Here is a 27173-nt window from a genome sequence, read left to right as displayed (position 1 = left end):
CAGTCGTTCAGTCATCTCTGACTCTTTGAGACCCCATGGACTGCAGCATACCAGGCTTCCCTGTCCTTCACCATCTCCTAGAGCTTGCTCAAACTCATGTCCATTGAGTCGGTGATGCCATCCAACCATCTTATCCTCTGTCATCCACTTCTCCTCCTGACTTCCATCTTTCCCAGCATCAGGGGCTTTTCTAATGAACTGGCTCTTCGTATTAGGTGGCCAAAGTATTGAAGCTTCCGTTTCAGCATCAGTCCTTCTAATGAATATTCAGGGTTGACTTCCCTTAGGACTGACTGGTTGGATCTCCTTGCAGTCCAAGGGACTCTCAAGAGTCTTCTCCAACACCACAGTTCAAAAGCATCAATTCTTCGGTGCTCAGCTTTCTTTATGGTCCAACTCTCACATCCATACATGACTACTGGAAAAACCATAGCTTTGACTAGATGGACCTTTGTCAGTAATGTCTCTGCTTTTTAATATGCTGTCTAGGTGGGTCCAGAGAAGGCAATGGCACCCCACTCCAGTACTCTTGCCTGGAAAATCCCATGGATGCAGGAGCCTGGTAGGCTGCAGTCCAAGGGGTCGGTCGGATACGACTGAGCGACTTCACTTTCACTTTTCCCTTTCATGCATTGGAGAAGGAAATGGCAACCCACTCCAGTGTTCCTGCCTTGAGAATCCCAGGGACGGGGAGCCTGGTGGGCTGCCGTCTATGGGTCGCACAGGGTCAGACATGACTGAAGCGACTTAGCAGCAGCAGCTAGGTTGGTCAGAGCTTTTCTTCCAAGGAGCAAGCGTCTTTTAATTTCATGGCTGCAGTCACCATCTGCAGTGATTTTGGAGCCCAAGAAAATAAAGTCTGTCACTGTTTCCATTGTTTCCCCATCTATTTGCCATGAATGGGACCGGATGCCATGATCTCAGTTTTTTGAATGTTGAGTTTTAAGCCAGCTTTTTCACTCTCTTACCTTCATCAAAAGGCTCTTTAGTTCCTCTTTGCTTTCTGCCAGATGGGTGGTTTCATCTGCATATCTGAGGCTATTGATACCTCAATGGACATGAGTCTGAGCAAACCCCAGGAGATAATGAAGGACAGGCTGCCGAGCTGCAGTCCATGGGGTCACAAAGAGTCAGACATGACTTAGCAACTGAACAACAATAATCTATCATGACCAATTGGGATTTTTTCCAGGACTGAAAGGTTAGCTTAACATCTAAAAATCATTTAAAGTGATATACTATTATAAGTAAACAAATGAAAAAAAGCTGGCTTAAAGCTTAGGAAAAAAAAAAATGGAGAAAGTATTTGGCAAAAATGCAACACCTTTTTATCATAAAAACACTCAACAAACCAGGAACAGAAGGGCATCAACCAAAGCTCACAGCTAATTATCATACTTGTGGTGAAAAGCTGGCTTTGAAACTAGATCAAAATGAAGCACTAATACATGCTACCACATGAGAAAACCTTGAAGATATCATGTTACGTGAAAGAAGGCTGTCACAAAAGACACTGATGTGAAATATCCCAAGCAGGCAGATTCAGAGACTAGTAGGAGATGAGTGGGGCTAAAGCTGGGAGCTTGGGAGAAAAGGTGGGTGGCTAGTAATGGGCTTCAAGTTTCTGTTCAGACTGACAGAAATGTTCTAAATTTAGATCACGGTGATGGTTTTGCAATTCTGTGAATATACTAAAAACTACTGAATTCTATACTTTAAATAGGGGAATTGTACTGCATATGTGAAATATCTCAATAATAGCGATATAATAAAAAGAACTATGAAATGAAAGTATTCGGCAAATAGCACTTCATAAGTTTAAAAACACCTCTACATGTAAATGCTGATTCATAAAACCAAGTTTTACCTATGCAACTCAGATAATAAACTCCTAAGAAACACCTCGAACTTGGACCACTTCACCAAGTACTGGTTTCCTTCTATACTCCAACTGGGAACCATGACTTCCTGTTAAACTATTTGTAGATGACAAATTTTCTTTTTCATGGCCTTGTTTCTCATCTCGGAATTCCAAGAGTGAAATACAACATTAAAAACTGAAGGGAGCACACCACTAATCACCCCACCATGGAAAAATCATACCTACACTCTTTACTGTGTAAGAATTTTCTTAAAAGGGTTAAAAGCCAGGCTGACTACCCAGTGCCAAGCCCATCAAGCACACAAGTGACAATATGTCTTATCCACTCTACCAAACACTACTCATGCTTCGGCCCACGGCACATCTCCACGTGACTGTGGAAGACAGCTCATTACCTTCCCTAACCGTGGGGTTACCCGTCTGGCCTTCAGAGAGAAAGGAAACTAAACAGTGATTTTAAGCCAACTCACAATCCACAAGGCAGGCAGTGCAATAGTGAAGGTATGCTTGGGCTCTGCACGTAAGGGTCTGTGTTTGTACTGGGCTGGGATAAGAGATGTATTTCTCCCTCTAGGTCAGAGTTTAAAAAGTCAGAAAGACACCCACTGAAAAAGTAACTGACTATTCAAGTATTTCATTTTTCCCAATTAAACAAGGTAAGTCATCTTCTTCCCCAAAGCTCCATCGTCATGGGAACATACTAGAAACACACTGATGAAGGTCTGACTTGCATCAGTCACACCACCTTCTTCCTCATCACCCCCTGACGCCCTAAGAGTGTCAAAGGTCCAACAAAGCCACGCGTGCACAGTAAGTGGCAGACAACACCGAGTGCTGTTGAGTCTCACTGGCCTCACTCACAGGTGACCACTCAGCTCTGCAGTATTGCTTTCATGCCTGCTAACACAGCATACATTCTGCAGCCCATGGGTCAAGGAATAAGTTTTGATTTCAAGTCTCAACATTTAAGAAATACATTTCATAAGATGATAGCTACCATAGTGATTCCTCTGATGGATCTAGCCACAGAAAACTGAAAGCCTTCTTGAAGAGATTCACACTCCAGATGCCATTAAGAATACTCATGAATCATGAAAAGAGCTCAAAAGACCAACATTAATAGGAGTTTGAAAGAAGTTGATTCCAGCCTTCATGGTTGACTTTTGACAGGTTCAAGATTTCAATGGAGGAAGTTAACTGCAGATGTGGTAGAAACAGCAACAGGTAAGGTTCAGTGCATGAGCTCTGAATGAGTGTCACCACGCTACGTGCCTCTGGATAGTCTTCCTGCACTGCAGTCAGGACAGTCCTTGGGACCATGAAGAGCACTCCCACAAACACCTCCTCCACTCATCAGGTTCCTCAGCTGCGGTGTTTAATCACTGGCAGAAATGGTTTATCCTCTCATGTATTTCTTTAAAAATCTTAATTATCTCATTTACTCAGAAATAGTGCTCAACAATTTAACTACAAGCAATGGCACCCCACTCCAGTATTCTTGCCTGGAAAATCCCATGGATGGAGGAGCCTGGTAGGTTGCAGTCCATGGGGTCGCTAAGAGTCGGATACAACTGAGTGACTTCACTTTCACTTTTCACTTTCATGCATTGGAGAAGGAAATGGCAACCCACTCCAGTGTTCTTGACTGGAGAATCCCAGGGATGGGGGAGCCTGTTGGGCTGCCATCTATGGGGTCGCACAGAGTCGGACACAACTGAAGTGACTTAGCAGCAGCAGCAACAAGATCTTAAGGAGCTGTAAAGTGTGCATCTATTTCTCACTGAGAAATTTTCAAAATTCCAAATTCTATGACCTGAGGAAATATAAGTGGGTGGTGCCCTAAAGAAAGGGTAAACTGCAACAGCTACACTGACCGAGGTCCATTTCGAAAGGACCAACAAGACTCATTATCTGCATCCTGTCACCCAAATAACTGTAACAGTTCATGTCCAGTTAAAAGCCCCCAAATCTTTCAGCTTTTCAAACACAGAACCTGAAGAACAGCTACAGGATAGGGCCTCTACTACCAAATTGGGTTGTCCCCTGAGATGTAAGATCTGCAAACTGGGAGGTTTTACACACCCCTGACACAATCAAGGCCAGTGGCCCAGGGACACAATCAAGGCCAGTTTACAAGTGCAAAAACAGAATCACAGACATTCTCCTAAAGTCACAGTGGTAATGTGGAAACAAAGGACTAGGATCATGGTTTTCCTTTATTCCACACATACTTGAATGATCTGACAAAACAGCCAGTCACAGCACCAAACAGCTCACAGCTCACCTGCACACTCTTGGTGGTAATTTCGACTCCAGCTCTGCATTCCAGGTCCTACGTCTCATCAACCACATAAATAGGAGCTGCTGCATCCTGAACACTGATGCTGAGATTGGAGTGGAGTTTTTAAAAATTATTCTCAAGATAAAAGGTCAAGAATGAAAAAGGAGGCTTGATCGCATGAAGACCCTTTCACAGACAAACTAAGATAAACTGTCTGATTTCTCGTCTTGTGGAAAAAAGATTAAATTCAAAACTCATGGACGAGGAGAAAATTTTTCTGTTTTCAAAATCCTGTCACTTCAGTGACCTACTCAGACTGCTGGGTCATGTGAAATGCGCCTTCTCAGGGGTCCCTGGAAAAGGAGTGAGCTCCATGTCTTCCTGCCAGCCTGTTGGGGCTAGCGAAGCAGAGTCCTGGGCCCAGGAAGCAAGAGCCTGACTCTTTTGGGTCTGAGATGGTGCTGAGTTACCTATCACTCCAAACACCTGCGCAGAAGCCACAGAGGGAAAGCCAGTGATCTGAGTTCTTCCTACAGTTGCCTTGCCTACGAAGCAAAAGGGCACTCTTGCCATCAGCTCACCCACTGAGGGCTTCAAATCCTTGAAAATCATTCCCTGACTCCTCTATTTAAACAACATAATTTTGGAAAGAAAAAATAAAAGCAAACCAGGAACTGAGGAGTTCTACTCTTTCTGCTTCCCTGGTAGCTCAGATGGTAAAGGGTCTGTCTGCAACGTGGGAGTTTGATCCCTGGGTCTGGAAGATCATGTGGAAAAGGAAATGGCAACCCACTCCAGTATTCTTGTCTGGAGAATCCCATGAACGAAGGAGCCTGTCGGACTACAGTCCATGGGGTCACAAAGAGTCGGACATGACTGAGCAACTAACACAACACTTTCATTCTTTCTGCTAACACTTAATTTAAAATCCAAGCAGATGGAGAGACCAATCAAGGGGATCCTTGGTTCTAACACCCAACCCAGTCTATTCTAAATGACAGACTGGGCATTTCACAGGCAGAAGCTGATGCCCTGCCCTGGTTAGAGGGCGCTAGAGCTCTGACCAGATGCAGCAGTAATCTCAAAAACCACGTGATATCTTGGAGCTCGAAGAGGCCTAACTAACCAGCTCCTGAGACAAGGAATTTGAAGCCAGGAAAAGGCATGATTTGGCCAAGGTCACTGAAGAAGTAATTTGTGTAGCTTCTACGAGAACTCAGCTTCCCCACTCTCAAGTAGTGTGACCTTGGTATCCAGACTTTGAAGAAATAATCCAGACTCTGAAGAAATCCAGACTTTGTACATATATACATATATGCACATATATACATAGATGTGTTTATACATATGTGTATATCTACACACAAACATGATATGCACACACATATATTTAGAAATTCTAAAGAGGCTAACATGCTCATTGCAGTTTTAATGGACTGGGCCGCACATGTAATTAACAGTTCATAAAAATTACTCGGCTGGAGCATCCAGACATTCTCCATGAATGCTGTTTCAAGGCAAGTGCCATTCCCAGGTCCCTGCTGTTCCTTCATTCCTTCACAGGTCAGGGGGTGAGTCCCAGAAGCAAGCGGCAATGCTTCAGAGTCCTGTTACAAAGCAGATGTTGTTCTAATTGGGCTGGAGAAACAGTTTGTTATTAATTAGTCAACAATTATTTATTGAGGAAAAATCAAAGTAGGGATTCTCTCTTTCTTTCAAGAGACCTTTACAGTCATTAATGACTGGGGATCACCATCGGGACTCAAGTGTTCCTTTCATCCACAGTAATAACCCTCAGTGGCCTTGGCAACCATGGAGGCGATCACATTCTCCAGCAGTAGCACCTCTGACCTGCTTCAACTGCCTGCCCTGCTGGCCAGAGCAGCCAGGGAGAACGGAGAAGCAGGGCCACAGATAGGCCCCATCCTGGGTGGTCTTTCAGGAGTCTTCCTCCTCGTGAGGACTCACTGCTTCTTGTTTTCTCCTGCCAGAGAGACGCCTCCGGAAGGGATGCTTGAATGCACCCCACTGCCACGGTACAGTCCTGCTGCATCCTCCCTGGTCTATTTTGGTACAAGGGTAAGAATTCCAAACAGCTTGGATAACAAACAAATTGTGTGACGTGCAGACAAATTTGGCAGTGGTTGCTTAGGAACTGACAACAGTGCAATCAAGAGGCGATCTCCCAGAGCAGCCCACACCAACACCTCTTAAAGAGACAATCAAAGTTCGCAAAAACCATTCATTATATTTCAATAATGAAATTTGTTATACCTTGAAAAGTGATTAAATTTTTTGTCTTAAAACTTTTTTAGAAATTCAAATTCAACATGGAAATAATGAGACTGGTTGTTAAGAATCTGGATGCACTGGTGTCCGGTGTACAGGATCTTCAGTGATTCAAGGACAAGGAAGATGGTGACGATGGAAGTGTTGCCTGACATTTACAGAGTGAGGACTTCACACCAGACACTAAGACAAGTGTTAACCTCTTAACTCACTTAACTACTTCTTGTCTCCCTATTAAAACCTCATCTAAAGGAAACCACCTTTAGGTACCAGTTTCGGAGAAGGTGAACTTTAGACGAGGATCTTTTTCAAAATGCAGGTAAAGTCTAGCATTTGTTTGCCATTTTCCTAGGCCTGATAACTGGTCTGGAATATCCATGATTTTCATGGATTGGTTTTTATCACAATATGTTAATAATACCTATGTTTTATACAGCATCAGTCACCCCTTAAAGGGTGGCTCTCTTTGAATAACGGGAAGAGAGTAACTTTACAGTGAAGAGAGCTGACTGACATACACGACCTCAGCCAGGGTGAGGGCCCCATAACAGTCATAAATCACATCAACAGTATCACCCTTCATCTATTACAAAGACTAGGATTCAGCAACAGTCAATCCCCCATCATGGAATTTTCCAAATATATTTCAACTTTTCCTACTGGCATGTCTTTCTTTAACAGCTGAAATTCCTTTCTCCACAAAGGCATCTCACACCTCTGGAAACCTCCAGACACTGAAGACCCAGCCTCTAGGCCACCTGCTCCATGGAGCCATCCTTGCTCTCAGCTACAAGACCCTACGTGGCCATCTGATCTGGGCCTGTAACTCCTCTTGTGAAAAGCCCATCTGTTCAGGCAAAGCCAAGCACCATGCCCAACTCTCCCAGAGCATCCTCGTTACCCCTGTCCTCTGTATTTCACACAATTCAAGAGATATACAGTACAAGTAACCACATACTTATCTGGACAGCAAAGTTCTTGAGAGCAGAGTTTATACCTATCTCATTTCTGCCAATTCAGACACACTCACTCCAGCGAGGCCCTGTGGCCTCTTGGAACATGTAAAAAGAATGAGGACCCACCATAAGAAGGAAAATGCTGCTCACTAAAAATGTTCCCCGACTGCCCAGAAATGATAGCCAGTAGTCTCAGAAATTCAAAGTGACAATAAATAACTCATACTTAAATCAAGTTTCTGGACATGATGAATGATGAAAAACAACATCCATTAATGCTAAAGAAAACAGGTGTTTTTATACCCAATTTGTGGTAATTTATGCAAGTTGTCACTCTCAGCGACTGGCCAGGTAGGGCAGGAATGCTTTCCAAAATGACCAGGACTCAGGCCAGATGAGTAATAAATCTAATGCTCAACACAGACTTACGTTCTCTCTAAAATTACAAGGTCACGAGGAAGACACTGATGAAGCTACTAAAATGGAAGAGACTAATCCACACACAAAAAACTACTTACCCACCTTCTTAGTAAACAATACAACTGTCAAACGAGCTCTGAGTCATCATCTAAGTCTTGATTCACTCCATCTATAAAGTAAGATTATATATATATATACATATATATATATACACACACACACACACACACCCTATATATATACACCCTATAAGCTTCTCTCTCAACTTGTAATTCTGTGTCTTTGTATGAATACAGTTAGTTTTTCTGAGGCATGCCTGGCTTGCTTATTAGGACAGACCAAGTAATTTTTCAACTCAAATACAACTTATTTACATTTCTTTGTGTCCTAAGGTAACAACTGCTATTCACCTGAGACATACAACAAAGTTTAGATACTTAAAGGCTGCTATCTTCCAGCCCACTTCAAATGAAAATAGCAATCCCCAAATCATCTATTTATCTAATATTTCATCTCACAGGTAAGAAAAGACCAAGACATTTTATCACAAGTAATCTAGCAGAACAGTTTAAAAACACAGAAGAGGAGTAGAAGAGATGAGGAAGAGGAGATGAAGAGGAGGAGATGAAGATGATATGGAGGAGAAGGAGAAGAGGAGGTGAGGAGGAGGAGGAGATGAGGCGGCGGTGGTGGGTCACAGTGGATCCCATCACAGCTGCTCTGGATGCTATGATGAGCTCAGAAAGGCAGCAAGACTGATGTCAACCTTCCTCTTATGGATTGTAACTCAAAGAAAAATCCCCTGCAGTCCACAGTGTATTTGTATTTGCTTTCTTACATAATGTCCTCTTTCTGCTCTAGGACCCCACCCAGGACACCACATTACATGCAGTCACGCATCTCCTTAGGTTCCCTGCTGTGAGAGTTTCTCAGACTTCCTTGTTTTTCATGACCTTGGCGGTCTTGCGGAGTGATGGTCAGGCATTTTGTTGAATTCCTCTTGACTGAGATTTGTCTGATTTTCCCCCATGTGATGAGACTGCAGGTCTGGGTCTGGGGGAGGAAGACCACAAAGGCCCAGCATCATGTCTGTCACGTATCAGGAGTGCTCTTTGCAGGGCTCCCTGCTGCCAGAGGAGCAAGTCTTGTCTCACATCTTCAAAGACTTTAAAGAATGATACTCTTCAAGTATGTCTGCAAACTGCCTCTTAACACAGAAATAAACTACTGAGTTAGATCTTAAAAGGAGTTCTTTCTTAGAAAGTAATTATTTGCATGATCTGAACTTTAAATTCTTGTCTCACATCTTCAGGGCTTCCCTGATAGCTCAGTTGGTGAAGAAGCCACCTGCAATGCAGGAGACCCCAGTTTGATTCCTAGGTCGGGAAGATCCACTAGAGAAGGGAAAGGCTACCCACTTCAGTGTTCTGGCCTGGATATAGCCCATAGGGTTGCAGAGTTGGACACAACTGAGCGACATTCACTTTTTCTCACATCTTCAGACGCTTTTCTGTCACCAGACCCCCAAATTAAGGACTGCAAACCTGGCAACGACCAAAACGTCCTAGTGCCTTTGTGTTTACACAAGGTCATAAATGCTTCAGTGGACAAATATTTTCAATGTGCACAACACAGGAAACCTTAATTTGTGGACAAAAATATTGATGCTGCTAAGTGATACTGAACAAATCACCAACTATGAATCTTTACTTCCATCTGTTTCCCATTCATAAACAATTTTAACACTGTTTCAGGTCTACAAATATTTAGACTCAACTAGAACAGCACATTTACTAAAAATACGTAATAACAAAATACTAACCTTTTATCATTTTTCCATCCTAAGAATATTTTTAAAATGGGGTAAGTCCTAACTGACCCACATGATAAAGTAAATAAAAAAGAGACTTTCACGATGGTCCAGTGATTAAGAATCTGCCTTGCAATGCAGGGGACATGAGTTCGATGCCTGAATGGGGAACTGAGATCCCACACGCCATGGACCCATCAGCAATTCAGTTTTCTTTGCTCAGACACATAAAAACACAATTAGGTACCAATATTTGCTATTCAACGCAAATACCTCTGTGACTAAAATAAATTTAACAGAAATATTGGTCTTTCTGAATCTTACTCACAAAACCTCCTGCCCTTCAGTGCCCAAAACTCCAACTTCTTATTATAATGTTTAATAAAATCAGCAGGTCATTAAAAACTGCCAGCAGGGAACTTAGTCTTTAAATGCTTGCATGGTGCCTCCCTTTACACCTCAAGGCAAACGTTTTCCCTCTCAACTCAGCTTTTCTGAGGCACCACTGTGCTGTCCCAACCAGGCATCTCCCAAAGGTGACGGCCTCAGGAGCCCATTACAATGACAGTCAAATTCAACTAGGTGGCTGCCTGCTCTGGGGAAATGCAGGAAGTTGCTCTAGTTGGGGGCGGGGCGGGGGGGTTGAGGGGTTGTGGTGGGTGGGGGTGGGGGTGGGGGCGGGGGTGGGGGGGGGCGGGGGTTGACTGCAGCAGAGGCAGCACTCAGTATTCTGTCCAGGATGCCACCCAGGACTCAGCATGGACCCACTGCTGGACAGTGATGGGTTTTCCAACAAGCCTAAGACCCTGCTCTTACACTGAAGCAGCTTGTGCAGGAAGTTAATTTTTCAAACAGTTCTGGTTTTCAAAGAAGACCAGAATCTGCAATTCCAACTTTAAGGTATAAAGCACACTGTGTTTTAAATGGATGCCAGTCAAGTAAATAAAATCCTACACGCTTCCTTCCTTTTACCTCAGAGGACGATTTAACTGAAGCTAAGTCAGTACAGAAAGGAGATTAATCAAGGGAGACACAGTAGCTGAGAGACGTCTGTGCGTGCTGTCATCATCTTGCAATCTTACCAGCACCAGCACATTTCAAGATAACAAAAACAGTCACAAGAGTGCACAGCTATACTCACCAACCAGAATTTCAAATGAAACCATTCAAAGTGGCGTAAATTCAAGAGAAGGGGATGCCCGCGTCAAGAGAAATGGAGTCCCAGCTCCTTCAATGCTCCTTTCCTGGGGTTTCTAATCCAGGGACCCACCAGCACGCAGCCCTGCACCCCCTCTGCACCTCTGCAGGTCAAATGAGTAGTGGGTTGGGCCAGCCCTGTACCCACAGCGCACACACGCCCCCTACCGGTGGCATAGAGGGTTAGCATTTTTGCTCCAGACGCCAATTTGTTGTTTAGTCGCTTTAATCTAACCCTTGTAGATTAGCTGGTAAGGAATCCGCTCGCAATGCGGGAGACCTGGGTTCAGTCCCTAGGTTGGGAAGATCCCCTAGAGAAGGAAAAGACTACCCACTCTAGTATTCTGGCCTGGAGGATTCCTTGGTTTGTAGCATGACAGGCTCCTCTGTCCATGGAAATCTCCAGGCAAGAATTCTGGAGTGGACTGCCATTTCATTCTCCAGGGGATTTTACCAACCCAATGACTGAACCTATGTCTCCTGCATTAACAGGCAGATTCTTTACCAACTGAGCTACCAGGGAAGCCTGAGTTTACTTAACATCGACTCAATTTTATATACAGATTCACTTTGCTTCCTAGGTGCTGCAAGTGGCAAAGAATCCGCCTGCCAATGCAGGAGATACAAGAGACAAGGGTTTGATCCCTAGATTGGGACGAACCCCGGAGAAGAACGGCAACCCACTCCAATATTTCTTGCCTGGAAAATTCCATGGACAGAGGAGCCTGGCAGTCTGTGGGGGTCACAAACTAAACAAAGAATTACAGAATCCTCAGCTTCTTGGCCCAGGTCTCTTACCAGTTTTTCTTGAACTTACATCTTTTACAAAAAAACACACAAAAAACCAAAAGCAAATACAAATCAATCAAAAAGATCTGGTGCAAAAACTCAAAAAAGTCAAACCAAACCAAAAACCAACCCTGTTTTACATAACCTCCACTGGCAACTGGTCGTTTCATTTTATTTCCTTGTTCCTGGGCCAAGGTTAGGGTTAAAACTCATTTGCTCAGTGACAGTCTCCGTGGTGAAGGGCAAAGGCAGTAATCTTCTAGGGAAGTCTCCAGAGTGTTCAGTGGACAGGGTGGCTTCTCAACACTCATCACAGAGACTTCTATGTTTGTCTCTCTGCCTACCGTTCCTCCCTTTAAAGGAGCCAAGTGACATGTAACTAAAAAGGATGAGGACCCAGATGCCGGACCCCTCCATGGACAGTGTGAGCAGTGTGGCTCGACAGACCCGTGGGAAGGGATCTGACTCCAGCCTCCACCATTGGAGGTGCAGCTAGAGCATTTCTGCTCTTCTTCAAGAAAGATTATAAAACCTCTAGGCCTCTTTCTTCAAGTCCTCCTTATTTCAAGGTATTTTCCTCCAAACTACAAGGGAAAATAAGCAAACCTTCTCATTTATTTAGATTAAAAAAGTAAATAACATTCTTCTTTATAAAAAAAAAGATAAAATTTCTGTTTACAGGATGATTTAACTATGGGCTGCATTAAAAATTTAACCAGCTTTCTGAAAATAAGTTTGACACATGTGGAGCATCATCAGGAAGCCCAATTACCAAACATCCCCAGACCTGCAGTGAGGCAATCACCCTTTGATTTTAAAAAGCACTGATATATTCATGTGGACGCTACATTAGGAAGAGAGTTATAGGAAAGCGCAGGTAAGAACTGCCTTGAAATAAGCATCCGTAAAATGTGAAGAAGGCAGCAAACTGTAAAACCATGAGGTGTTTCAGTGGCAGAAACCAGAAGGAAATGACTAGTTCTGACAACCCACAGGAAGCAAGGAAGGCCGGCCACAGGAGAGTCAGGAGGTGCACCTGAAGCTCTTCCAGTGAACTAAACACAAACAGGATGCAGCAACCCCATGCACCATTCAAATCAAATGAATTTTAAATAATCTTGCATTTTAAATAACTGTTTCATAGTTTTCACAGCATCATTGTACTTTGCCTCTTAAGAGTCAAGTTAAGAGAGATGAGCACATTTCCTTGGGCCTCCCTCACTTCAGGGAAAGACACAAGATGTTCAAGAGAAAAATGGAGAAGTCCTTTTAATTCCCAATGTGGAACCTCACTCACCTACTGAGGTTAGTCATTAAACTCAATTCAAAAAAAAGCCCACTTCTTTCTCCTTCCTTCCAGCTATAGACAGACACCTTCAAGCCTTTATCACATAAATTCAGACATATTGAATGCTACTTCATGGTAAGGATTATAGCACAATAACAAATCATCAACAGGCCCAGGCAACTGGGGTACCACTCATAAATAAAATCAATATTTGAACTAAACCCAGATTCATAAAACCTTGCTAGGCATAAAGGGGAAATGCTCTGGTTTTGTTGCAGGAAGGGGAACCCTTTCCAGGGCCTGAAAGTGGGCTCTTGTCTAACATTGGAAATGAACTGTCCAAGGAGACATGTGCTGACAAAGCAAGAGATTTTATTGGGAAGGGGCAACCAGGAGGAGAGCAGTAGGGTAAGGAAATCCAGGAGGACTGCTCTGCCATGTGGCTTGCACTCTTGGATTTTGTGGTGATGGGATTAGTTTCCAGGTTGTCTTTGGCCAATCGTTCTGACTCAGGGTCCTTCCTGGTGGCGCACACACTGCTCAGCCAAGATGGATGCCGGTGAGAAGGATTCTGAGGGGTGGTCAGACATGTGGTGTCTCCTTTTGACATTTCCCGAACTCTTCTGGTTGGTGGTGGTTTATTAGTTCCAAGTTCCTTACCAGGACCTCCTGTCAGAAAGTAACTCATGCAAATAGTTACTGTGGTGCCTGGCCAGGGTGGGTGGTTTCAGTCAGTGTGTGCCCCATGCCGCTCCCCGCCAAAAAAAAAAACATGAAAAATTAAGATAAGCTAAATGTAAATCCTTAATTCTTTCTACTTTCTTTCCCATTACGCCTTTCTCCTTGAGATGTTCTACAATCCCCAAATCTACTAGTTTCAATGTTGTTTTATCCTCCCTTCTTACTCTTTCAAAGAAATCATGGAAAGTTAAGCAATCAAATGTTTGACAATAGTTGGAGACCAAAAATATATCCAAGTGGACTGATGGATTATCAGTCTGAAATATCAACTCTGCTAAGAAAAATATCCCTCTCTGCAGATTAATGTACACAATTCAGTCAGAGGCTCTTCAGGCTGACACCAAACTTAAGCCTGTAACTAGAACAGAGTGTCAGAGAGGACCTGTTCACCAGTTTATCCCTGAACCCCCAACACATAGCAGGTGCTCAGAAAATATGATGGATGAATTAACAGCTGTTATTGACCAAAACCAAGACAAACATGATGCACACTAATTTGGCACTTCTATTTCACTGTTCTGCCTTCCAGCCAACAGACTTGACAGGGGGTCTCAGAGCTCCTGATCAAGGGCTCCTTCTGCTGTCCCCACACTGGATGGGATCCACTGGCCCTGGCCTGGGGCCAAGCGCGCCCTGCCTGGTAAGAACTCAGGAGCAAAGAGGGCTTCACTGAGTGACTAGGAAGCCAGGATGTTCACAAGCACTCCTGCTATTAAAGTTGTTACACTGATGAACACGCCTCTGCCCTGCTTCTGCCAAGCCTGCCAGCAGCCAAGTCTTCTCCATGAATATAAAACCACTCTCCAAGTGATAAGCATCAAAATCTGGGGTGAGATCAGCCCAGTTTACAAGGTCATCTGGCTGCTTGACCACTGCACTCCTTGAACAAATGTCCTTATTCCACTCCCATCCACCTGCCTCCTTCACACTTCTTCAGCCCTGAACGTTAACATTCAGTGGCATTGGTAACGTTTCTCTATGACCAGTGAAGTTTATGGGAATATGTTTTCCTGGGGACCCTGAAATTACTGAAACTCCAAAACTAAAACCAAAAGCACCCTAGGATTCAATGCTGGGTTTTTATGAACTTGGGCTCATTCAAAGAAGTAAAGTTATCTTTGCCCCCGATAAAGAAGCTGGCTATGGCTTTGGGCTGACGTCACATCACCACCCCTTTCCACTGTGGGTAAGCCTCCCCTGAATGATGTCGACAAGGACCGGCAAGGACTTCTAGCCGGTGCCCAGCCCCCAGTACCACTTCACACACACGGTGATTTCTTAGGTGGAATTCAGTCCTCAGGGCCATCAAGTGCAGACATGCTGCTAAGCACAGTATCATTTACACAGTATGAAACTGGTCTGGTGTTGAGACTTTCTACCTTTTGTGGATAATCCATCTTGAGGGGCTGCCTGGTGGTGGCACCAGAGGCCCATTTATTCTGCATCACAGCAAGGTTACCAAATAAGCTGATCCTGGGAGCAAGGACTAGCCTGGTACAGCCAGTGCTCAAGAACAGATTAGACAGGAAAACGGAAGCACTTCTACTTTAAGCCAACTGATAAAACTAAGTCACTCAGTAGTAACAGCACAAAACCTAAACGACATGAAACTGAGAGTCAAGATTTAAGGAAAATAAAGGGTGACTTGGTCTCAGCAGTAGACGGACAGCGTGGTTCTCTACAACCTGTATGGAAACTTATGGAAGAATATTTGGTACTTTAGTGACAACTCAAAGCCTTCCCAGTACTTTCAACTCAAAGACTTTACTTTCCAGCCCAGATCTGTCTCCTGTGCTGACCCAGAACTTCTATACTATATGTAGTACTAATTTTAAAGAGATCTGAGGCCAGTGGAATAGATGGTTTCAAGTATGTTTTCTTAGAAGCATCAAAAACCACATTTTTAGTATAACTTCAAATGTTTCAAAATATTATTTTAGTTGCCATTAATCTTGAACTAAAACATCCTTTACTGCGGAACATCCCCTTGTACTAATCATGAATTAAAACAAACCACAACAAAACAAGAACCCTGTTTCATTTACCAGTTCCTGGCTCTTAATAAGTAAGAAGGGCATGCGTGCCTGTGTATGGGGACATTTGCACACACACATGCACACACACACACACAGGTACCTCACTTTTCCTCCTGATAATTCTGACCTTTCAGGTTTCCGTGTGTATTAATACCTGCCCACCTGGCTGGCAGACCTTTTCACAATGTGCCCTTCAAGATTAACAAAAACAAACACAAAACCCAGCAATCTGAAAATAGACAATGACAACCCTATGGAGGGCTAGAGAAACAAAGAAAGGAAATAAGGGCAAGACCCAGACAGACAGACAGACAGATACACTCAAAGAAATCACTTCCCACCAGAGTCTGGGCTGTGCAGCCAATCAGGCAGGTACACGCAGCTCTTCACTCTGCAGACTTGCTTAGCACTGAAGTCGGCTGTCTGCCCAGGAGAGTGAGGTAATGTCTAGGTTTAATGCCAAAATCTCTCTCACTGGCAGGACATATCGGGTAAATATTTCTACTGCAGGAGACCACATTCATTCGCGCTGCTGCCAGTTGTATTGTTGTTGTGCTCATTAATATTTACACTTAGTCCATCGTACCTGGTTAAGGCTGGAGATGGGAAAATCGGGGTTTCGCTGAAACCATGTTACCAGGTTTGGGAGAAAAACAGTCCATCTCTCATCCTGCTCCCCATCCCCCAGTCTCCCTGACCCATGAGGGTGGCAGCACTGGCCTCCTGCATCCCTTCACACACCCCGGGTCACACACAGACCTCCCTCCATCAGCCTGTCCTGGTGGCTGTAAATCTGTAAATTGCTGGGGTTTCCTCCATGCCCCTCTCAGCAAGAACAGGAAGGAGCCGTGAAGCCCACTTCATGCTGCCTTGGTAGCTGCAGTATGTGGAAGCCTTGTACACTGCCAGGGGCAGGCAGGCAGGGGGCTCCCCCCAGCTGGGGCAGCTCTCACTACCCATCTACCCATCTTCTGATGTGCTTTCACACATTCCTTTCAAAATTTTATTGTGATAATCATCACAGCAATAAGACTCTTTTCAAAATCTGTTGAAAAGCCAATCCCTCCCCTCCACTGCTGTCTCCTTAGGCAACTGCAAGTTCACCTAAAGCCAACCTGCTCCATGGGCAAGGCTAGTCCTTCCAGGGGCTCTCCCTCCGCAATGTTCCCCTGCCTGTAAAACGGGCTCAGAGCTGGTGCTCCTTAGCACTTGCCCACGTTAACTGCCTCATCTCACAGCCTCACTTGCCTCCTCAAAAATCTTCAACAGGGCTTCCTGGTGGGCCGGTGGTTGAGAGTCTGCCTGCCAGTGCAGGGGACACCAGTTCGATCCCTGGTCTGGGAAGATTCCACACGTCTTTGGGCAACTAAGACCATGTTCCTCAATTACTGAACCTGCACTCGAGAGCCTGGGGCCACAACTACTGAGCCCGTGCTCCATAACAAGAGAAGCCACTGCAGCAAGAAGCCCACGCATCACAACTAGAGAAAGACCTTGCCACGAAGAAGACCTGGTACAGCCAAAAATCAAATTAATAAATAAATCTTTTTTTTTAAATCTTCAATGAGTTCCTTCAGAAAAGAGAATAAAAACTGCTTAGCCTCATATCCTGATTTTCTAGAATCTGACTCCAATTTACCTCTCCAGTAATGCTCCTTAAACTCAGCCTTTATCTCCAAGTAAGCTGGCTTTTCGTGACCAATTCCCAACTCCCCCACCTGTCAGGCTGCTTGGGAAAGACAGTTCTACAAGACACCCCAACCCCAACAACAGGGTCTGCCTGGGCACCACCCACCAGTGCTGTCCCACACCCAGCACTGGAGAAACTGCCAAAACCTTGAGGATCTTCTCAAGGCCAGTGGGTTAGCATTAGATGGAGACCATACAGCATGCCTGCACCCACACCACCTTCCCTGCATACCCTGCACCCTATACTCCTCACAAACCCAACACTCACAGAAACACTCTCCACAAGACAGTCCCAAAGGATGTGCTGGACACCATTTTCTACAGGTAACCACCCAAACACATTTTCTCTAGAGCACTCTCCAGCTCCCTGTCCTGTTCTTTTCAACAATCTGAACATGAATCATTTCTGGCACCTGGTTTTTCTGGGAGATGCTACCTGCACTGTCCACGGTTCCCTACACTCCAGCTTAAAGGTCCTGACATGAGAGCAAACACCAAACCACAAGGGCCTAAGGAGGCAGCCACCATGGCTTCTGCAGCCTCATGGGGTTGAAGATGCCCCAGGACATCTTCTAAGGTCAGACCGGCTTTTAAGAACTTAGATCCAGGTCAGTCGCCTCCCCAAGGAGCAGACTTGGCATTTCTATCTCCCAAGCACATGTAACAGGAAGGGGTTGCATTTTCTTGGTTGTCCTGTGGAAACTATGTCAAATTCAAGAAGGGACATCACTGTCTCTGCCTCGCTCAGCCACACCCGCCTCCGGCCACATGGAGAGCCGCTTGCTTCCAGCCCAGACGGCGGGAGAGCCTGCCAGTCTGGGCGCCTTCCCAGGAACAGTACCTGTGTCTCCCCCACCTCCCCGCAACGTGTGCCTCCCTGCTTTGGGATCTAAGGAGAAAAGGGTCAGAGGTTTAGTTCAAGTTCCTTTTTCTCCCATTTTTAGAATAAGTTAGTAAAGGAAGCACAGAAACTACAGTGAAGATGGAGAGATGAAGAAAGGAAGCAAAATGCCCTGGCACCCCTTCAGAACAGGTGCTGCCTACCTGAGGCAGGGCCTCTCCCCAGAAAGGGGGCCACACCCCCGTCCCAGCCTATTCCCCCAGGAAAGCCCAGGAGAGCTGACTCAGGTACACCACGTCTGCTGATGTGGACAGAACCAGTGTGTTGGGGTTCACCCTCCAGACGCCCAGGCTGTGGTCAGCTGGCATTGCTCCCTTCAGCTTGTCCAAAGTGAGGAGATTCACACTCTCTATGGAGCTGACAGGATGCAGGCAAGAAGTTCAGGGAAAGACAAGGCTTTCTGAAAGACAGCTGTGCCTTGGGGATGCCTGGAAAGATCTGAGAGCAGCCCTGGGAGGCCGGCCCGCTCACTGCCTGGAGCTCTGATTCCTCCTTCTCCAGGGATCCTGTACTACAAGATGTTTTAATCTCTGATCTTTTCCTTTCCAGGCAGGAAGATGCAAAAACCATCTAGTTCCCCCTCTGTTGTTCACTCTCAGGACACAAGAAGAATGGATGAAGGAGCGAAAAAACAATTATTGCTAAATTTAGGTTGCTGGAACATTTTTTCCAAATTAAAAGCCTTCCCGGGTGTCTGCATTGAGACGTAACTATTAATGAAAGAGCCCAGGTGGCTGACTCTGGGGTCAGGCCCATGGGGTCACTGCACCTCTGCAGGACAGGACACATGCTATGATGACTGAATTTCAGCTCTATTTCTGCAACTCCTCAAAGAGGGCCCCTTCCAAGGTTTACAGTAGACCCTTCTGGGTAATTTTTTTGAGGTAAATATTAATGCATGACTATAGACTTAAAGTCCAGCAACCAGGCCTCTCTCTCCCAGTGGAGCAGAGTGGGCTCCCGCTGTGGATGTCCTGCCCCATTCAACCACACTCAATGGGTAGAAACGCACTACTTCCATCCTGTAAGCCCCACACATGTGTAAAGTGACCCTCAGAAGGTGCCCACGTCCCTGCGAGGCCAAGCGGGCTCCCTGCCTCTAGTACCACTAGCTAGAGCTGCCGTGACAAGATCTAGCTCTGAAAGGTGCTCAGAGAATCAGCAGAAAAGAAAGCCAGCCAGGTGAGTCTCTAAAACCTTCTATAATTAAGAGACTAAACTCTAGAAACCAATAGTCAGGGCAGACAGTGTCAACTGGAGCAGCATGGGGCTCAGCAATACACACGACTCACTGGTCCCGCACCTGCGGCCTGCTGTCCAGGGCCAGGTCTGTCTTGGGGCGGTCACCCCGCAACCGGCGGTAGAGGACGGCCCAAGTCCACAGCGCCATCCTCTGCACCTCTCCCAGCTCGCACCCCTAACGCCCATACTAGCCGAGTTTGCACAAAACTGACCTGAAAAAGAGGGCATCTTTTCTCCCCCACCGCACGCCCGCATCCCCCTCCCGCAGGAAGCCGGCGCGCATTGATTTCTGTCTGATTACATAGAGCCTGCCCTGACTTTCCCGTTAGTCGAGCCGGCGTCTCAGTGCGTGTCCTCAGAGACCAGGCTCCGCAGGCAGGGCGTCTAGACAGTATTCATGACCCATCTGTCTGGCAGGCCCGCGGCCGGCCGGCAACTCCATTAGGACTGCAGCCGCGTCTCCGCCTCCGCCCCTCCCCTGCCTGCTCTCCCCTTGCAAAGCAGGAATCTGACACTGAAAATTACTATCATTGTTGCAGTTCTCAAAATAGCACTGCCAGACTGTCATTAACATCCACGCTAGACTACTAAATATTTAAAGAAGTGGATAAATCTCATCTGAAGTGGGACAGCCCGCACACACGAAAGCAGTAACAGAATCAAAACGTGAATCTTAAGAGGTTGTTTTCATCCAGTAAATTTAGTGTCACAGCAGGAAGAAAGGGTGCCTGGGTTTACTGAAACCCCTTCCTTTGCTCTCTGCCTTTGTTTACTTGTAAACGCTGAGTTGCCTTTCAAGACTTTACAAGATTTTAATTGATCAGAAATCCATCTGGAGAAACAGAGGCACAAACCAAAGGGGCAGGTGAAGGGGCCCTCTTGGCTGGGGAGGGGGATAAGCCTGCCCTTCCCGACCCAATCTTCTTTAAATGCCATCTTGGGTCATTTACACAATCCAGGTAAGGGTTTTGCCATGGATTCTTTTTCCTTTTTTTAACTTGACACTGGGGTGGGCAGCCCTGTGAAAAGAACACACAGTGCTGCGAGGACAGCATGGCTCAAGGCCAGAGGCTTCTCCTACTGGCCTTGACTGAGGCAAGACCACCCCAGCCTCCCTGCCTGGGGCAACACAGCACTCTGGGAGACCTCCCACCCTCCCTGTGGAGGCCGCACCAGTCTGATCACAGGGCATCTGGAGGGGCCTCAGGGGACGAGAGTTAACAGCCCACGTCCGACTAAGGGGCCCTGTGCACGCAGCCAAGAGGGGTGAACAGTGGCAGAAATGCACACGCTCTGCTCACTGGATCCCACCAGGTGGGTGTTCACATTCTCACCTCTTGGCAGGAAAGGAGAGCGGAAAGGGGAATGGACTTCCTGCAGGACACATAAACAGGACACAGCCGGGCAGAACTGAAGGACAGATTCAGCACTCCATCTCAACAAAACCAATGACACTTGATATCTGAGGGCTCCTGGGTTCACGTTTCAGAATCTATTTGAAAATCCAGGATTAATCCAAGAATACCATTGTCTATGTATCAATCAAAAACTGCCATATAAACAACTGTCTTCCCTGGTGACTCTGACAGTTAAGAATTCACCTGCAATGTGGGAGATAGGGTTTATTCAGTGGGTGGCGAAGATCCCCTGGAGAAGGGAATGGGAATCCACTCCAGTATTCTTGCCTAGAGAATCCCATGGACAGAGGCGCCTGGAGGGCTACTGTCCATCGGTTTGCAAAGAGTCGGACACAATTGAGCAACTAACACACACACATACACACACACAAACTAACGATTGTGGGGCACTCACTTATATGGTCTTTCATAATAATGCATTGTTTGATCTTCACCCTACAAACCTTTAAAAACTGAAGTGTAAATTCTTAACTTATTTAAAAAAAATCATGAAAAAAACAAACACCTAGAAGCTAAAACCAAAAAACCCACAGCCTGAGTTCAGTTCCTTGATCCAATATGCAAGAGCTATGTGACCCTGAAAAAATTATTTAACCTATCTGAGCAATGTTTCCTAGGCAACCTTTCTAGACTTGCAGGTTTTGAGATAAATGACAAGATGCATGTAAACAGCCAGCACTCAGCAAATGGCAGTTCTCTGCCCACCTCATCCCCAGCCTAAGGAAGCCTGGACACAGGCCTTCAGATAAACTCGCAAGACTAATCACCAGAGAAATGGAGCTGCGTCGCCTCTGGTAAGCGAGGATGAGACTCAGGGGAAGCAGCAGTGAGGGAAGGCTCCACCCCGGGCCATCAACATTTAAGAAGAGGAGAGAGTGGAAGGAGGGCTCTCCCAGCACCATGCCCTCCGTAGCCCTGTTCCGCTACTCATCCTAGGCCCTCTGCTGAAAACACGAACAACTACTTGGAAAGACAAGACGGGCCACCAGCAAGAGTTTAAGGGGGCTGCCTGTCAGAAAGTAGGGCTGTATCTACATTACGTTTTCTGGTCCCTGGTAACTATACTATGGTTATGGATCAGAATGTCTTTTTCTTAGGAAATACACATTGAAGTACTGTCAGGTAAAGAGACGTGGTGGGTGCAACTTCCTATGTGCCAGGCATTATTCTAACTGCTTTACCTGAACTATTTTAGTAAATCCTCAGAGCAATCCTCTGAGGGAGATGCCAAAACTAGCACTGTCTTCATTTCAGAGGAGAAAATCAAGGCATGAAGAGGATGAGCAACTTGCCAAAAGCCACAGCTAGTGAGGGGGGACTGAAGCCTGCCAACTCAAGACCTCACCCTGGACTCTATAGTTGGAACAAACTGCGGGTTGTCCCCAGAAGCCAGCAACAGTATGAAGGTGGTGCCAGGGACACTCTGGTAGGAGGTGGAACCTGTGCTGGGAGACTGACCAGGTCACTGATGTGACAGGCAGCGCGTCTGCTTCATTTAGTCATGTTTCCTCTGGGGCCCGCAGGAGTCAGCCCTTCCTGAGCCCCACAGGACTTGTCTCCCAGACAAGGGCACAGGGGGGCACAGCCTGGTGATAGGGAGGGAGCTAGTCCCTTTGGAAAAAAACTGAGAAAGGTGGAAAGAAAGACATCTAGCTCAGAATTTAATGTGCTGAATTTATCTTATTTGTTTGTTATTACCCTAAATGACCCTGGGCACACAAAAATGTTTCCTTCTGAAAAGTCCTGGCTTAACATCCTGGCTGAATCCAGGAACCTAATCAACTTCGGCTCATTTCACTTTGAGATTTCCGAGGCCACCAGTCAAGACCCCAGTATGGGCAGAAGTGCCACGCCCTTAATCAGGACCCCATCACTCACCAGAGGCAAAGCTGTCGCAGGGACCCTCAGTCCCCCACTCTGAGGTCTGTGGGGGACTGAGGAAGGCCTGCCTTCGCCAATGCCGTCAAAGCACACAGCTCTTTCCACGCTCCTCAAATCCTGTTTCTCAGAAGCCAGAGCTGTGGAGTACAGGGGCTTCAAAGGGCAGGTTCACGGAGCCAGAGCCCAGTGCACAGGGCCAGCATTGAGGGCAATAGGCAGGCCGTGCAGCTGGGGACCCGCGGGCCATCTCTTCAGCAACAAGGACAGAAGGAAAGTGGCATGACCAGCTTGCCTTCCCCCTCAGTCGCCCTGCCATCCTTGACCCTGACACCCCACTTGCCTCCTCCGTGAAGCCACCATGACCACGTCCTGGCAAAATGGTTCTCTGTAGACTCCGGGACCACAGTCCTTGGGACCGCTCGGCCCAGTACCCTGTGTCCATGCTGAGTCATCTTTGCACGAGTGTGTTTTAGTTCCCCAATCTGCCTGTCGGCACCTTGATAATGAAATCTGTTATCCTTCATTCCCTAGAACGCTGGGTACAATGACCAAAGAAGGCACTTAATACATATACCTGTAAATATAATAATTTGTATTGTAAAATTTTATTTTTATAAATAATAATTTTATTTGATTTGTATTTTCAGTGCTCAGGAATACAATGTTTTGATAGAGGAAGACATGGAAAAGCTGACAGTGAGGCTGACAGTATAGCCCTCTTCCTTGAAAGGATACACCAACCACTCTCCCTGCAAGATACTCACAACAGCCCACACTCACATTTGCAGAGCGTGGGGCTCAGACCCAGGGATGTGCCTCAACGAGGCAGAGGAGCAGGTGAGACACACAGTCTAGGTTCCAAAATTGTTTTCAGAAGGAAAAGTTTCTTAGAGCTGTTACTGTAAGGGTTTCTACTATCACTAGCACTGCTGCCTCACAAATGACAGTGACATTTTCTTTCTAACCTTAATTCATGCTAAATTTTAGCAAATACAAAATGAGAGAGATAATCAAGACACCTGAGTCAGGGCGCATGCCCACAGCCAACAACACAGGCAAAAAACCGATTCCACTGTGCTTGACCCTAAGTGCAATCAAAGAGTACAACACAGGGAGTTTCCTCTATGTAGACACAGAGCAGACTAAGTTGACTCCTATGCAGGAGTAAGGAGAAAGCATGCTTTGTTCTCCTGCACTACACTGACTTAGAGACAAGAAGTCCTGTGACATTCCAAGTTCTGAAGGCGGAGAGGAAGTGGCACCCCCACAAGCAATCCCCCTAGAGACGCTGTCCACCTGCTGCAGATGCAGGCTGGTGGGGCCTGCAGACTCCCCCAAGCCTCACTGTGCAGCTGAGGGTGGAAGCAGACACTCTCTGCTCTTGGCTACAGACCAAGGGGAGGAAAGTGCACTGATCTGATACCAGATCACCCTCAGTACCACAAAGAACAGACCAGCCATGGCAAACCCAAATGTGACAAGCAGGCCAGCTGCCTGTGAGCTGGCAGAGAGGCCAGGCCCAGCAAGCCCCCTTCAGCCCTTCCCCAGGGGACAGAGGAGGCGGGAAACACCCAGCACCTCTGAGGATAAACTCGCCTTTGGACACCTGAGCCCATGCTTCATGTGAAGGAGGTCCGGCCGTGCAGACAGCAGCAGGCACACAGCAAGCAGCAAGATGATGATGCAGACTGCACTCTTCATGTGAACCCCCAGAGCAGCTGTACACGGCAGGAATCATTCCCATTTCATGGACAGAGACACTAAGCCTTAAGGAGTTCAGCCGCCTTTCTTAAGCAAGAGCTTGAACCCAGGTTCACGTGAAGCCAGAGCCCTCATCCTGCCCTTTGTCATTCTGTCTCCAGACTCTCCCATCTTCTTAAAAGACAGCATGTTGTCAACAACCTCACATTTTGGCTACAAGGGAACAAGCCTAGTTACACCTGAACAGTAGGGACCAACAGTTTGCCAGCAGGATCTTAAGGTTCCTCTGTTAGGATACAAACTACTACAGCATATGTAAGACAGACAACAAGGTCCTCCTATAGAACACAGAGACCTGTATTCAATATCCTGTGATAAACCAACATGGAGAAGAGGAGGGAAAAAATATATACATAACTGAACCACTATTGTACAGCAGAAATTAAGACAACACTGTAAATCAACTATCAGGTTCAGTTCAGTTGCTCAGTCATGTCCGACTCTTTGCGACCTCATGAATCGCAGCACGCCAGGCCTCCCTGTCCATCACCAACTCCCGGAGTTCACGCAGACTCACATCCATGATGCCATCTATACTTCAATTTATACTTCATCTATACTTCCAACTATACTTCAATTTAAAAAAGAGATTCTTCTCTTAGGACAGACTCTCAGAGGTCTTTGGGCAATGCTGAGCCATTTATAGATGGAGAAGCTTCACTTGGCTTCTAAACAAAACTAAAGAGTTCACATTTTTAAAATGAAAAGATATTTGGAAATTGGCTTTAAACACCAGGAAATACTGAGGAGAAAGGAAGAGAGGCAGGGAGGAAGGGACCTGAGGCAGGGAAAAAGATCCCTAGCGAGGGTCAGTGCTGTGAAGCATCCTTGACCTCGACACACTTCCTTAGGCCCAGGAAACAGGACACAACGAAACACAGGACGCAACAAGCCACTCTCAGAGTCGCCCAGCCATGTCTCCAGGTGCCTTCTCTCTCCTTCCTCTTCACAAAAGCCACCAGATCAGTCAATGAACTTCGTACTTGGACTTCACCTTCTTCCAGCTCAAGAAATGCTCACAGCCTCAACCTGGGACTTTACCTGAGAAACAACCCACTCCAGTACCAAATAGAAAAAATACACAATTACAACCTTTTTAAACCCCCAACAAACTTTTTTTTTCTATTTTCTTGTTTTAATTACATGCTTGAACACAGACTCTATATATCCTTCTTTATTTAAAATTATTTTAAAATAGTGGCTTAAAATTACTTCCAAAAATTCTCTAAAACCAGTATGAAGAATACTAAGTCAATAATTATTTCTTGGGATCAGTCAGTGCTTCTCAGATATGCAGCAGAAAGCCTCTCCCAAACAAAACACAGGCTGCTCAAAATGGAAGGAACTTCTGACTCTCAGACATACCCTCTTTCTATCCTAAAAGAAAACATTGCCTTTGTGACAACACAAACCTCTTCTCTTAACCAAAAACAACATCTTTCCCACATCCCAGGGTCAGGGCCGCCTACCGTTTGCAAACACACCACAGCTGAATGGCGCGAGGTGGGCAGGAAGGACTTACAGCTGAAGATGCCCGGAGGGGGGTGCTCTGTCACCAGGAGGCAGTTTTCTTCGTCACTGTTGTCCCCACAGTCGTTCTGCTGGTTACAGACCAGGGAACCCAGATACAAGCACTGCCCGCTGGTGCAGGTGAATTTGCACTCTGAAAAAGCACAACACAAAGCATGGAGTTGTCAATGCCAGCCTGAGGCTCCTCAGCTGCCACTTCTCCTCCCCCGTCTGTATGCTGTGACGGTCTGGGAACCCATCTACCTAGAGAACCCAGAGAACCGAGCTCAGACAGGGCCCAGGAACACTCAGGCCTGCCGGACCTCACTCATCCCCTACCTTGGACCCACATAATAATAGCACAGGTGCTTTCTTTACACAACATGCCCAGCAAGAGTCACAGTTATGGAGCTCTTTGCTTGAAAAAAATCCTTGTCAGTCTTCACTGCCACCAAGGAAGAAGGAGCCAGTGCAGCAGCAGTGAAAAATGTGCTCTGAACAGTCCAAGGTACTCTGCCTCAGACTTCCAGTCCAAGTACCCTTCAGAGCAGCCTGAAAAAATTACCCAGCCGTCATCAGAACACCATCGGGTATTTTAAAAGTCCTTCAGAACTGGAACTGGCAAATAGCACTATTTCTCTTCTACGTTCAAAAGCACTGAATGAAAGAATGTATGAATGCTTTTCTGTGTTTTCCTGTGTACAGAATGTGCAGAAGTGTTCTCATTAGCTTCTTAGAACTATCATAGAAGCACCCATGGAAGCAGGTAAGAATGCCTTAACATTCTCTGCAAACAAAAGGCACATCAGTACATGCAAGGTATCAAATACATGGGAAACAGTCTGAAAGGATGCTCGCCAAAACACAAACAGTGACACTTCTGGGTGCTGGGATCATTGGTAATCTGTAGTTCCTTCTGACTTGTGTGTACCATTTTATAATCAGAAAAATATAAAGCCTATTTTAAAGTGAGAAAAATCTCTGAAACCAAATGTTCATAGAATTCTAAACCCACAATAATGAAGTACCTATAACATCATACCAACAGAAATCCAGACACACGGTTCCAGCCCCACCGTCTCA

General features: G+C 45.9%; 1 protein-coding gene across 10 annotated transcripts in view; it reads right to left on the bottom strand.

Annotated features, from left to right (window-relative positions):
- Nucleotides 1–27173, bottom strand: part of LDLRAD4 (low density lipoprotein receptor class A domain containing 4) — a 172252-nt gene that overhangs the window by 26129 nt on the left and 118950 nt on the right. For 9 of the 10 annotated variants that reach the window (XM_061400029.1, XM_061400038.1, XM_061400030.1 and 6 more), the window contains one exon: nucleotides 26104–26244. The exons of the other annotated variant lie outside the window; for it this stretch is intronic. In XM_061400029.1, the coding sequence (XP_061256013.1) occupies nucleotides 26104–26244 (141 nt within the window). The remainder of the gene's footprint in view (nucleotides 1–26103; nucleotides 26245–27173) is intronic. 10 annotated transcript variants of the gene reach the window in all.

The sequence above is a fragment of the Bos javanicus genome, chromosome 24 (assembly GCF_032452875.1).
Source record: "Bos javanicus breed banteng chromosome 24, ARS-OSU_banteng_1.0, whole genome shotgun sequence".
Classification (NCBI taxonomy): Eukaryota; Metazoa; Chordata; class Mammalia; order Artiodactyla; family Bovidae; genus Bos; species Bos javanicus.
The sequence above is the reverse complement of the archived record's forward strand: the minus strand, read 5'-3'. Positions and strand labels throughout refer to the sequence as shown.